General features: G+C 43.7%; 2 protein-coding genes across 2 annotated transcripts; one reads left to right on the top strand and one right to left on the bottom strand.

Moving 5' to 3' along the window:
- Positions 1 to 604: 604 nt before the first annotated feature.
- ccdc90b (coiled-coil domain containing 90B) lies at positions 605 to 4,799 on the bottom strand. The gene is made up of 9 exons (XM_014994577.2): positions 4,604 to 4,799; positions 3,550 to 3,669; positions 2,676 to 2,779; positions 1,959 to 2,060; positions 1,656 to 1,697; positions 1,513 to 1,584; positions 1,197 to 1,250; positions 979 to 1,093; positions 605 to 901 (listed from the first exon to the last, which is right to left on the bottom strand). The coding sequence occupies exons 1-9, from the start codon at positions 4,653 to 4,655 to the stop codon at positions 846 to 848; spliced, it is 717 nt and encodes a 238-aa protein (XP_014850063.1). The 5' UTR covers positions 4,656 to 4,799; the 3' UTR covers positions 605 to 845.
- Positions 4,800 to 5,640: 841 nt separating this feature from the next.
- Positions 5,641 to 11,286, top strand: alg8 (ALG8 alpha-1,3-glucosyltransferase). The gene is made up of 13 exons (XM_014994576.2): positions 5,641 to 5,769; positions 6,322 to 6,400; positions 6,478 to 6,671; positions 7,638 to 7,747; positions 7,875 to 7,942; positions 8,007 to 8,133; positions 8,214 to 8,317; positions 9,037 to 9,157; positions 9,236 to 9,375; positions 9,447 to 9,586; positions 9,814 to 9,911; positions 10,373 to 10,445; positions 10,597 to 11,286. The coding sequence occupies exons 1-13, from the start codon at positions 5,684 to 5,686 to the stop codon at positions 10,820 to 10,822; spliced, it is 1,566 nt and encodes a 521-aa protein (XP_014850062.2). The 5' UTR covers positions 5,641 to 5,683; the 3' UTR covers positions 10,823 to 11,286.
- The last annotated feature ends 1,709 nt before the right edge of the window (positions 11,287 to 12,995 follow it).

The following is a 12,995-nucleotide window of genomic DNA, read 5'->3' as shown; positions in this document are numbered from 1 at the left end:
ATTGCTGGGTTTCTATGCCTGGACTGTACAACACATCTAACTCTATACGTCTATAGAACATCTGATCCGGTCCAGTTCGAGGAGAACTGAGTGGTTCTGACCCTTTTTCACATTCTGTCTTAAAATCTTTGTTTTTGTTTTTCATGCAACTATAAAAATGATGAAAACAATGAAATTCCTGCTTTAACTCCAAACCTCCCCTGGTTCTGATCTGGTTTGTCCAAAAATGGCACCTTTGTCATGACAACAGGCAGAACTTCCTGTGATCAACTAAAACTCGTCAGATTTAGCTAGGTTAGAATTTATTTATTTATAAAGTTGATTCATTAAAGTTATTTTTTATGATTCATAGAAATCTTTAAATGCATTCATCTAACCTGCAATGGACTGGCGACCTGTTCAGGGTGACGCTGCCTCTTGCTGGAGATAGGCAGGCATCTGCATCCCTCCCTACCTCACCAGGGACAACCAGGGACAAGAGTGGAAGAAAATGATTGGATGGGATTCATCTAACTTCGTCTGGACGGTTCTGGTTCTGGTTCATAGCAGAACCGGGCCTTTCTGGACGGCTCAGCGTCAAAAAGACAAGCAGCAGCACACAAAATAAGTGAAATCAGGTTTTTATTCCAGATCCAAACAAATGCAGCGAGCCGCCACCAGCGCGGCGACATCCCAGCATCACTAAAACACGACCAATTTCTCTGCATCAGGCTACAGGAACAATGTAAACAGGCTGAAGATCTGGGTCGGAACCATCCTGCAGGCTGGTTTTGACCCGAGTTATAGCACACTGAGGAAGTACCAGCTGGTTCTCTGAAACCAGACCTGGTTCTGGTTCTGATCTGTCACCTCCAGAACCGGTACACTCCCAGAACGATGGCGAGGCAGGCAAAGATGGTTGCTGTGAAGGAAACGCAGAAGATAAACGTAAAGCAGCACCGTCTCCCGAACCAGAACCGGAACCAGAACCGGACCCACCTGCCATGTACCGGACCGTCTCCAGCTTCAGAGACTCCAGCACCGTCTTCAGCGACGCCACCTGCAGGTCCATTTTCTTGTTGATCTCCATGTTGTCGTTTTCCAGGTCGGCTTTCTGGAGACACAACGTGATGTCATCAGGAGACAGCCAATCAGAAGCCGGCAGGGTGGACCCACCCACTTCCAGAAGGAACCAATCAGACCTGCAGGTGAGTTACCTTGTGGTAGAACTCTGATGTTGCCTCCATCAGCTTCTTCTCCTGGTCGGTGAACTGAGACAGAGAGCAAGGAGTCTGAGTATTAGAACAAGTCTCGGACTGACCTTCAAGTCCGAGTGCTTGAAGATCAGACCGAGTCTGAGTGTGTGACCCTAGACTGTGACTTCTGACCAAGTGTGTATAACATTAAACAGAGTGTGTGTGACATGAGTCGAGTCTTTCCTGAGACCGGAGAAATGACTCGGGTCTCCTGCTGATTTCTGGATTCAGTGCTGGACTTGTAGACCTGCTGACTCCAGAATCTCTCCTGACCCACCATTTCAGAGGTCCTGCTCCTCTCCAGGTTGATGTCCAGTTTGGTTTCTGCTCGGACTTTCTCACTTTCCTCCTGAAACCAGACGACCTGTTAGCATCTCCACACAGTCGAGTCAGCGTTGAACTCCTCCAAATCCTCCTCACCTTCAGTCTGTTCTGCAGCTGCTCCAACTCTCGCTTCATTTTCTGCAGGAACAAAAAATGGGAGTTTATGAACCGCTAACTACTGATTAGCAGGACCGCTAGCTGATAATTAGCAGGACCGTTAGCAGGTCCAGCAGAGCAGAACCTTCTAACTTCACTACGATCTTTTAATAGTAGCATGTAAACAATAAAGCAGCACAGAATCAGTAAATTCTATTTTTTTAAGACACTATTCCAGAACCAGCTCCATGTTGCCATTAGGGCGGCAACATCACATCATAACAAACACCAACACTGCGTTACCGTGTTCTCAGACCGCAGGTTGGCGAACTCGCTCTTCTCCAGGATCACCATGTCCTTCCTGATGGAGTCCAGGTGAGCCATGATCTGCTGCACCGCAATCTCCTGCAGAACCACGATGTTATTAAACATTATTATTCAATGTTTGTCCCGTTTATCTGTAAGCTGATATGACAACAATATGATGTTCTAACTGTGTGGTAATCTAGAAAGAGAATGGAAAGACTTTCTCTTTACACAAACACTTTTAAAGTGTTTGTGTAATAAATTATTTTATTTTTAACTAAGCAACAAAAATATCTGCTACTGCAGCTACAATAATGTTACAAAATGTATTTTTAGCAATTGTGATGTATAGACTCAAACAATATTGTGAAAGAAAAGTCTTGCTTTTAAGGTTTGAGGTAAATTTTTCTTTATAGTTGCACAAAATATGCTTTTCTAACATAAATATAACATGGCTTGTTGTTATATTTCTGAGTGCCGCTGAGTGCAGCTGTAGTTTTATTTTTAAGTTAGAGAAGGATGTAGTTCAGTTTGGTGACCAGCAGTGTGCAGCAACAGATATGAAAGGAGCTCAGCGTCTTTTTGGTAAGAACGTTATGAAGGAAACTTTCCTCAACTTTTAAAGAGCAACTTTTTAAACCTTGCTAACCGTAGCAGCTCTGTGTACCTGCAGTTAGCGACTCATTATAAAAACTCTGAGGTATGAAGTTGTACCTGGTGGGATTTAGTCACCATGTCCTTGTAGACGATGTCCATGTTGGCTGTGGTCAACGTGACCAGAGCTGAGACGATCAGCTCGGCCTGCTGCTTCTCGAAACCTGCCAAAAAAAAAAAAAAAAAAAAAAAACAACACAAAAAACTAAAACTGAAAAACTGATTAAAACTAAACCCACAGCAAGACTAAAAAACCATAATAAAAACAAGAGAAAATAAGGATTCCATACATCCTCATACAAAGAGCCAATAAAAACATGATTCTGCTTTCCGTAAAACCAAATATCCCCACAAAGTTCTGCTTCAAACTCATGGACATTTTTTTATTCAATAATAAATTAATAATACTATGCTAAAACATCCTAAAAACATTGTTAGTATGTCAAATAACAGCAGTATTGTATAAATATAAAGTCAAGCTAGCGTTTCTAGTTTAAGCTAGCTTTACCAGTGGCTAACTGAATGCTAACACTAACAGAAAACTTTAATTGTTTCTGAAACATGATGAATTTATTCCAAACTTAAGATATAGTTTAATTCACTATAACATGAACAACGAAGACCCAAAATCTGGTTTCCAATGAGGAAGACTGAGATAAAAGGAAAATAATATTGTTTCTGTACAAGCTAACTAGTTTAGCACAGCAAAGTAGGAACAATGCAAAGTTAAAGCCATTTATATTATTACAGTTGGCAATTTATTTACATTATGAATAAACTGATAAAGAAATCATCTTTGTGTTAGCGCTACAGCAGAAGCTAACAGCTGCAGCCCTGTTTGAGCTTCAGCCAATCAGCACCAAGGAAAATGAATAGAATGAAAATGTGGAATTTGGTAAAAACTGGAACGGATTTCACGGGATCAGCGGCTCACCACTCTTCTCCAGCTCCATCACCATGGCATGGGAGTCGAAGGTCAGCTTCCTCTGTTCTAGAGGGGTCAGCTCAACCTTCCTCAGGTCAAAGGTCGCAGACGGAGTTCCCACATGGAAACCTAAAACACACATAGCAAACCTGAAGTCCTGACACTGAACAGGAACTGGATGGAGGTGGGTTCAAGTGGAGAACATTTTAACATTTCCTGGACCGTACCCGGGCCGTGTCCTGGTTCTGGGACTGGACCCGGGCTGTGTTCTGGTTCTTGGACCGGATCTGGGCCAGGTTCTGGTTCCTGGACCGGACCCGGGCTATGTTCTGGTTCAGGCTTTGTTCTACTTCCAACCAAAACCATTAAATCCATCAGATTTCTCAACATTTTACTGGAAATGTTGTTGGTTCTGCTCCAACATCATGAGATGTTCTGGTGCTTTCAACATCAACATCCAAGCTCTAAGATTGGAAAATTCTTATTGTTGATTTTTGGATGTGATATTGTCAGCATTAATTACTTTATTGAGCCATTTATTATTTCTGATTTTACTGACACTTTTGGCAGGATCAGTCCTCCGTAGAACAAATGCGCTTCTACAAACTACGAACGATTCCTGGCGGCGAATCGTTCGTTATTTCAGTTCAGTAGTGTAACTTCATTTTTTATGTTGGACCGGGCAAGAGTCAATGTTTTATGAAATCATAGAGCTGGGTGACCCGACGTCAAACTAATCGTTTAGGAACAAAACTTTTGTGTGAAAAACCTTGAGAAAAAGTCAAAGAGTGAAAACTATACATGATGGAAAGAGGAGCTGCCCTGAGGAAGGGGAGAATGAGGAAAAGGACTTCCAGGCATAGACATCAATACGTATCAGTACGTATTGATGTCTATGCTTCCAGGTACACCTTTTCTGCACCAAACTCCCTCCGACCAATCAGAGATCAATGAACATCATCCAGAACCAGCAGAACGTTCTCAAACTCTGCACATGCGCACTTTGACCCCCTGACTTTTAGCACAGATTGCCTCGTACCCCTCCCTCCTCCATGGCGCTCACCTCTCCACGCGCCCAGCCGCCGCGCGACGAGACGCCGCAGCAGGGGGTTCATCCCGGAAGCGCCCTCGTTCACCTGAACCGATACCAGCCGAACTTCAGCCGAACTTTACCAAAGCAGCGCGCGCTCAGCGGAAAGACAGCTGACTGGACAGGATTGACGGTGGTGCTTTCACGGACAGTCGGATCTGCAACAGTCATGTCCGTCATGGCCATGGAGCCCTCTAGTGGTGAATACCAGTGTAGATAAACTACGTTTAATATTCCAGACTTATACAAGTGAAAAATAGGTAAAATAAAACAATAAAAAGATAATTTAAATCCAGAACCTCAGCTTTCACCTCAGATCCTTCTCCAACAACATAATTCTGCTCAGGATTTTGAATATTTCCTGTTTTACAACATGTTCTAACTAAGCTATAGATATTTTTTTTCTCATTATTATTAGCTAAAATTATTTTCCAGAAGTTATTTTCTGGGGAACTTTTAATATTGAAGGTTTACATTTATTTGTAATATAGCAACAAAAATAAACATCAATATCTTACATATTAATGCACAATAATCCACTACTTCAAGGCTCCATAAATTAAATTTCTTGTGAAACTTTCGTACCATGTTTATTATGAGTGGATGTCTTTGAATGACAAATAAGTCAGACAGATCAGGCCAATATCGGAATATGATATAAAAAAAATAAAACAGAGTTGATTAGATGGAAAACGTTGGATAAAATAAAGAACTTAAACTTTATTAATAAATAATTTTTATTCTAAAGTACATGTAACCCGTTGAACCTGCAGAAATTAATTACAATCCGTCAACATGGTGGTTTTATTTGACTAGTAAAGAAGTTATTTGGTAACATTGAACACGTTTGATAACGTACCACACAACTTGTTTTAGTAAGAAACATCTAAAGGAGAGAAAACGTGTAAAGAGATGAACAGAGCTATGTGACAACATAACAGCTGATGTATTTATCAGACCGGAAGCAGGCCGAACCTCGGTGCTGTTATGTCCACTTGTTTAGTATCAATAAAGTTTCCGCCTTCAACCCGTCCCGCCCCCTGACTGGCTGTCATGGCGGCGCAAGCGGAGAGCTGGAGCTGGTTTACGGCTTTAGCTGTGGGAGTTTCTCTGTTCAAATGTCTCTTCATCAACGCTTAGTGAGTGGAAACAATCCTGCGTGGGCTGCTGCATTCCCGCGGTTCTGATCCACACCCACGGGTTTGATTTTAGCATCAGGCTAACCGGCTGCTAGCAGCGAGTAACCTGCTTCTAAATGTTTAAAATTAAATATCAATGTTTAAAATTATAAATGTGAAGTTTGTTAGAGTTGGTCTGAAGGGATAAAATATTATATAATGTTAGAACTGTTTATTAAAAATTATAAAAGTTTATTCTGAGTTTAAGTTGACGTGTTTTTACCTGAAGCAATAGTAGCTGATTAGCCGGAAGATGGCGCTGTTTGACTGAAAGAGTCTGAAACCAATTTAATGTTCGAGAAAAGTTAATTAATTGCTTTAATTCAGTTCAAAAAGTTTTAAACTGACTTAAATGTTATTAATGATATGTTGTGTTGATAACTGGGTTGGACTGAGCCACAGCTACTCTGGACTGACGTTAGTATTGGAGAAAAACACTAAAAGCGAATTAAGCAGCGTTTTAAAGTTGGTTAAAATAACCCAGTTCTAGTTTGATGGTTCTGTTGTGTCCAGTCACTCCACAGACTTTGAGGTCCACAGGAACTGGCTGGCCATCACCCACAGCCTGCCGCTGTCCCGTTGGTACCATGAGGTCAGTCCGTGTTCAGGACCCGGACCGGGCGGAACCCGGACTCCGCCGCTGTCTAACTGCCGCTGCTCTGCCTCCAGAACTCGTCGGAGTGGACGCTGGACTACCCGCCGCTGTTCGCCTGGCTGGAGCGGGGCCTAGCGCAGGCAGCGCGCCACTGGGACGGCGACATGCTGCGGCTGGACAACCTGAACTACGCCAGTCCGGCCACGGTTCTGTTCCAGAGGCTGTCGGTGGTCTGCACCGACCTGCTGTTCATCTACGCGGCCAGAGAGTGAGTCACGCACAGCCCGGGACAGGAAGTCCAGCTCCGTAACCTTGGCGACTGAAGGTTTGAGTGCAGGATGAAGCTCTGGAAATGATCGAGGATCTAAAACATGAACAGGGTTTTTATGATGCGTCCCTACAGGACAGGATTAGAGTTTAGTCGTTTCTTGGTTTGGTTGTTTTCTTTGTTTTTACATATTTACAGTCTAAACTCAGGAACAGGACAGTGTGATTTAAACTGCTTTCTGTATTAATCGGCTCAGAAACTGACGAAAGGTTTCTCCATGTTTGTGGTTTTAATTATTACAGAAACCTCCTTCATAAATGAGAAATAATTTCTTTTATTTAATGTTTTCAAAGTAATTTTCAGATTTTGTCACCTTTTAGATGAAAATTGTCTGTTTGCATCCAGAGTTTCTGACTGCAGGCTGGTTTTGATCCAGTTTAGAAGCATAATCTTAAATCAACTAGAGCAGTCTTTCCCAATTCTGGTCCTCAAGGCACACTGTCCTACATGTTTTAGAAGTTTCCCTGCTTTAATGTGCCTGATTCAACTGATTAACAGGCGTTTGTTGAACTGCAATCAATCATCAATTGAAATCAGCAAGGAAATACCTAAAACATGCAGGGTAGTGTGCCTTGAGGACCAGAGTTGGGAAACACTGAACTAGAGGGCCACATATGGCCCACGGACCCCACTTTGAACACCCTTCACACCAATCCCTCCCTCTGAGCACGCATGTGGCGACAGTGGGGAGGAAAAACTCCCCTTTAAAAGGAAGAAACCAGCAGAACCTACTTCCTGGTTCTGAACCGTCTCCACGTCCTGCTCTCTCTTTCTCAGCTCTCATTGGTCAGTTTCCAACTTGTCCCGCCTTTCCCAGATCTGATTGGCCTGGAGTTCCCATTGGTGTCGGTTCTGAAGGTTCTGGCTCGGGTTCTGCTCCTGAATCGGGTTGGGTCTGTCCTCCAGGTGCTGCCGGTGCATTCGGGTGCAGAAGGCTCCGCAGGTCGTTCTGAGCCGGCCGTCCTTCGTCCTTGCTGTGCTGCTGCTCTGGAACTTCGGCCTCCTCATCGTCGACCGTATCCTTCCTCTGCTGCGGGTCTGAGAGGTTCTGCTGACCGACCCGGTCCAGAACATGGGGAACCAGGACCTGGGGGTCCAGGTGATGACATCATAAGAAGTGTTTTCTTTCATGCTTCCTGTCAGACATCCACTTCCAGTACAACGGCTTCCTGTTCGGCTTCCTCCTGCTCTCTGTGGCCAGACACCTGCAGGTAGACTCTTATTTTGAAGGGCGGGCTGTCAAGAGGAAGTGACTAATGGATGTTGTGTGGTCAGTCTCGCCACCTGCAGGGGGCGCTGCTGTTTGCCGTGCTGCTCAACCTGAAACACATCTTCTTGTACGTGGCGCCGGCTTACGGGATCTTCCTGCTGAGGAGCTACTGCTTCACTCTGGACCGGCCAGGTCAGGTTCTGGTTCTGGTTCTTGTTCTGGTCCTGGTCCTGGTCCGGTCTGGTCTCCTCATGCTCCCTGTTCTCCTGCAGACGGCTCCATCAAGTGGAGCAGCTTTGCTCCACTGCGGCTGCTGGCGCTGGGCAGCATCGTCGTCTCCGTCTTCGCTCTGTCCTTTGGCCCCTTTGTTGCCATGGTGAGTCCCGCCTTTACACTAACGACTGAAGAATAACAAAACTGAAAGTGCTGCAGACTCCTCCAGGCCACCAGGGGGAGCCAGCACCGTATTGAACCTGACCCTCTGTTAAAATGGACAGCCAGATGAAAGTTGCATGTGTTTTTGAGACATTTTGTATAGTTTGACAGAGCAGCCGCATGCTTATGTAGGTAATTTTACCAACTCCAGACTCCCTCTAGAGGTCTGGAGGATTTCTGCTCTGTGGAGAATTACATGTTAAGCTGTTTATGACATCTTCCCTTTTTTATTTCTTCTAGTTTTTCTGCGTTTCTGTTTGTTTTTGCATCATTCACGTGTTTACTGTTGGGAGGCGATTATTGTATTGTTTATCATTTATTGTGATCGGAATTTTGATTTTCACAATAAATGTCAAAGATGTTTTATTGTCAGAATTATTTTTTAGTATTTGTTTCTGTTTAATAAGGTTATCAATAAATATCAGTAAATAATTAGTGATGCAGATCAAAATGTTTTAGAAATTATTATTTTTCAAGATTTTAGTCTTGAAAATGGGCTCATCAATAGACTTATTGTTATCACAACTTCACCACCAGTTGATAAACTTTATCGCTCAGACTGTTTGATGCGTATTTGCACCCGTCAGCTTCTCTAGACCTCAAGTTTGCACTGTTCAGACTTGATGATGATGATGATGATGATGCTGGTGGTGCATTCAGGGCCAGCTGTCCCAGGTGGTGTCGCGGCTCTTCCCCTTCAGGCGAGGCCTCTGTCACGCCTACTGGGCCCCCAACGCCTGGGCGCTCTACAGTGGCGCCGACAAGGCGCTGGCGGTGCTTGGTGAGGAAGCCGCTCCGCAGTCAGTTCTGTGATCCGTCCAACCCGACCCGGTCAGAACCGCTCTCTGTTTTCTTCCAGGCGTCCGTCTGAAGCTGCTGCAGGAGGCGGAGCTTCCCCGGGCCGCCATGACGGGTGGTCTAGTCCAGGAGGTCCAGCACGCCGTCCTGCCGTCCGTCCCTCCGGCCGCCACGCTGCTCTGCACGCTGCTAGCTGTTCTGGTGAGTCGGAATCGACCCGGCCCGCCTGCATGTACCAGAACTATCCTCTGAAACCTTCTTCCTCTCTACAGCCGGCGCTGGTCTCCATCTGGCGCCGTCGCCGTGGCAACCGGGCCTTCCTGCGCTGCCTGCTGCTCTGTGCTCTGGCCTCCTTCCTGTTCGGCTGGCACGTTCACGAGAAAGCCATCCTGCTGGCCGTGCTGCCGCTCAGGTCAGATGTCATCGCAGGGGGCGGAGTCAGAGTCCACCAGGAGGCAGAGTCAGCTAGTGGAATGATACTAATCTAGTCAATTTTTTAAAAAAATGTCTCTAGAAGCTGTTATGTAATGAGATTTGGGTTCTTAGAGTTGTGTTTTTATGTTTTTGTGCTGGAATCTGCCAGCCTGACATGGGGCGCTGTTGCCCTGCATTAACCCTCCTCTGTGTGTTGCCCTGCAGCATCCTGGCTGTGGAGAGCAGAGAGGATGCTGGGATCTTCCTGGTCCTATCCACCACTGGACATTACTCGCTGTTCCCGCTGCTCTTCACCCCTGCAGGTAAACAGGAAGCTCTCGTCACAAAACTTTATTTTGAAAGGTTTTGAACAGTTTTTCAATTATGAAAATCCAGAAATATGAAGAGAATAACTCAGCATGTTCCCAAAGCGTGATGACATCACTTCCTGTAGGCCAGCTCCTGTTTCCTAGACGTTTGAATGTTTTGGAGCAGCAGCTGGAGACCGTTCAAACCGGAACCGTACAGAGAGTTAAAAGCTCACTGACCTGTCAATACGTCCAGTATGAAACCATTAATCAGATCGATCAATAAAATAATCATCAGCTAATTTACTGATCGATAAACGGGAGAGCCTTATTTAGCCGCATTTTATTCAACTTTTCCATCATTAACCCTAGACATGCGTCATAATTCAGCAGGATTATTATTATTTACATCTGAGTGTTAATAATAATAATAATAATAATGGAGGCCGTCTGAGTTTCTCCTGCATGTTTTCCAGAGATGATCATCAAGGTGTGTCTGATGGTGATGTTCACCATCTACTCCTTCACTGCCCTGGGAAACCTGCACAGGTAAACACACACCTGGTCCCTCCAGGTGAACACACACACCTGGTCCCTCCAGGTGAACACACACACCTGGTCCACACACACACCTGGTCCCTCCAGGCAAACACACACACCTGGCTGACATCAGAATGTAATCAGATTACTCTCTTCTCAGGTCTCAGGGTTCTCTGCTCTGCCCCATGGAGGTCGTCTACCTGCTGGGGCTGGCTGCTGTGGCGATTGCCTGCGAGTTCATTTTCCCATTATCACCGTGGCGACAGAAGCTGCCGTTCCTCCCGCTGCTGGCGACCTCTCTGTACTGCGCCGTCGGGGTCAGCTACTCATTCCTGAGGCTCTACGCCACTCTGTTGCGCAGTAACAACAAACGCAAACAGCTCTGAGGTCACGAGGTCAACAGGGGGCAGGGCCACCTAACACACAACAGAACTACTGGGGACCAGGAGAGAACGGACTTATCTGGTTCTGGTCGGTGTTGACTTGAGACAATAATCACCATGACAACAGCGTGAATGGGAGAGGAGGAGGATGAACAGACGACTTGTTAGAGACTTGGACCAAACAGCTGCTGGAAAAATTATTTTAATAAACGGTTCATCTCCCTTCAGTGTCTGTTTGACTTCAGTCTAAAGATGAGAGTCGACTCGGACTTAAAGCTCGACTTGGACTCGTGGTCTGAGACTTGAGTCTTACTGCCAGTTTTTCACACTTTATTTAATGACTTGGATCATCTCGGAACCAAATAAACGTCTCTGACCTCCGACCTCTCGCTGCTAAGCTAGCTGTTACATTACAAGAAACCGTCCTGCTGAGAATATCAAAATAAAAGCACTTCCTGTTCTGCTCATTGAGAAGTTTAACACGGTTGTTTACTTCCTCCATTTTGATTTGTTCATTGTGATCTCAGCAGCCAATCAGACGTCAGGGTTTTTTCTGTTATCTGTGGAAATCAGAGCATCATCTGCATAACGTTTTCCAGTCATAGTTTCACTGATCTGTTTCCTTTTATCGCTTATTGAATCAGTTTCGGTGAAACTGATTAGAAATGTAATAAGAAATAAGCAACTGACGTTCACTTGTTTAAAAACTTTATTAATAAGGCAACAAAAACACAAAACAGTCACAGTTTTCATTCACAATAAAAATGAGTTTTGTTATATTGAGACTGAATGAAGATCAGTTAACAGCTGTAACCTTACTCACCTCATCATCATCATCATTGCTCCAAGCTGAGGATTAAAATCAGGTGTTTTTATCAGAGTTCCGCCTGCTGCTGGACATCAACTATAAATAGCAGGGGTAAATGTGGAGTAAATGACAGAATAAATTCTTCAAACTAAAGGCCACAGTTTGGGTTTTTCTATAAACTTAAATTCACAGCAAAAGGAAAAAACAAATCATTCTAATTCCCGTGTTGACCACTAGATGTCAGTAGCTATTACGTTCGTGTATTTAAATACTTCTGGGTTTTCCTCCGATACAGCAACATATTACGGCCATTGTAGATAAAAAAAAAGAGTGCACTTCTGATAATAAAAAAAAAAACTGAAAAAGAGTTAATTTCTGAATTTGAAAAAGTCAAAATTTTAAGAAAATTTCTAGCAAAACGAGGAAATTACTGAGTTTTAAAAGTTTAATATTTCTGCCAAAAACTCAGAAATTTTGAGATTAACCTAAAATTTTTCATAAAGGAAAAATTAGAAACATTTTTAAAAGTTGAACATTTTTGAAACTTAGAGTTTTTTTTTTTTTTTTTTTTTTTTTTTTTTAGAACATTTCTGGAAATGTTTTGGTACAAATTAGCTTTTTTTCTGTCTACCACAGCCTAATACGCTGTTGTACTCCAATGGCCCGGTTCTGCTCTGACCCGGTTCTGCTCTGAACTCCATGGACTAGTTCAGAGCAGCATGTATTAGGATGTCCTGTGTCTGTAAATGTTTGAACTAGACTCAGGGTGTTTTTTGGTGACGTGTTTAATATTTAGAGCTTTTAGGAGGAGCAGCAGAAGCAAAGGAGGTGGATTATCTGATGTGTTGCTGTGCTTCAGGGAATCGGACTCAGTTTCACTCTGAGTCATATTAACCTGAATATGTGAAACCCACTTAAAACTGATGTTAATAAGTAACGGTCTACAATCTATAAGTTCTTAAAATGAAATATTGCCCCCTGTTCTGTCATTGATGAGTTCCGCCAGGATTTCACAATTTGTGTGATTTTTTTTTTTTTTTTTTTTTTGCAATCAACATTAATTTAGAAATAATAAATTTATAGAGTACACCATATTTGTGCTCATATTTGACGGTAAATGTGACTCTTTGTTTCTCGCCGTATAGATCGTGAACTATGACATCAAGTCAGGCTGAGGCAGCAGAGTAGTAGAAGTATGAAACACTGCCACCTACCGGTGGGAGATAGCATCACTTAAATACGATGTTTTTTACCATTCTTGTGGAAAATTTGCAGTAAACTCATAACTCGCATGAAAACATTTGGAAATCTGTTGATTATACAGGAGTTCCCACGACAGCAGATAAAAAAACGATCTGGCAGTAAACT

Source organism: Poecilia mexicana, unplaced genomic scaffold, assembly GCF_051168715.1.
Source record: "Poecilia mexicana isolate PSO_F unplaced genomic scaffold, ASM5116871v1 scaffold_14, whole genome shotgun sequence".
NCBI lineage: Eukaryota > Metazoa > Chordata > Actinopteri > Cyprinodontiformes > Poeciliidae > Poecilia > Poecilia mexicana.
The sequence above is the reverse complement of the archived record's forward strand: the minus strand, read 5'-3'. Positions and strand labels throughout refer to the sequence as shown.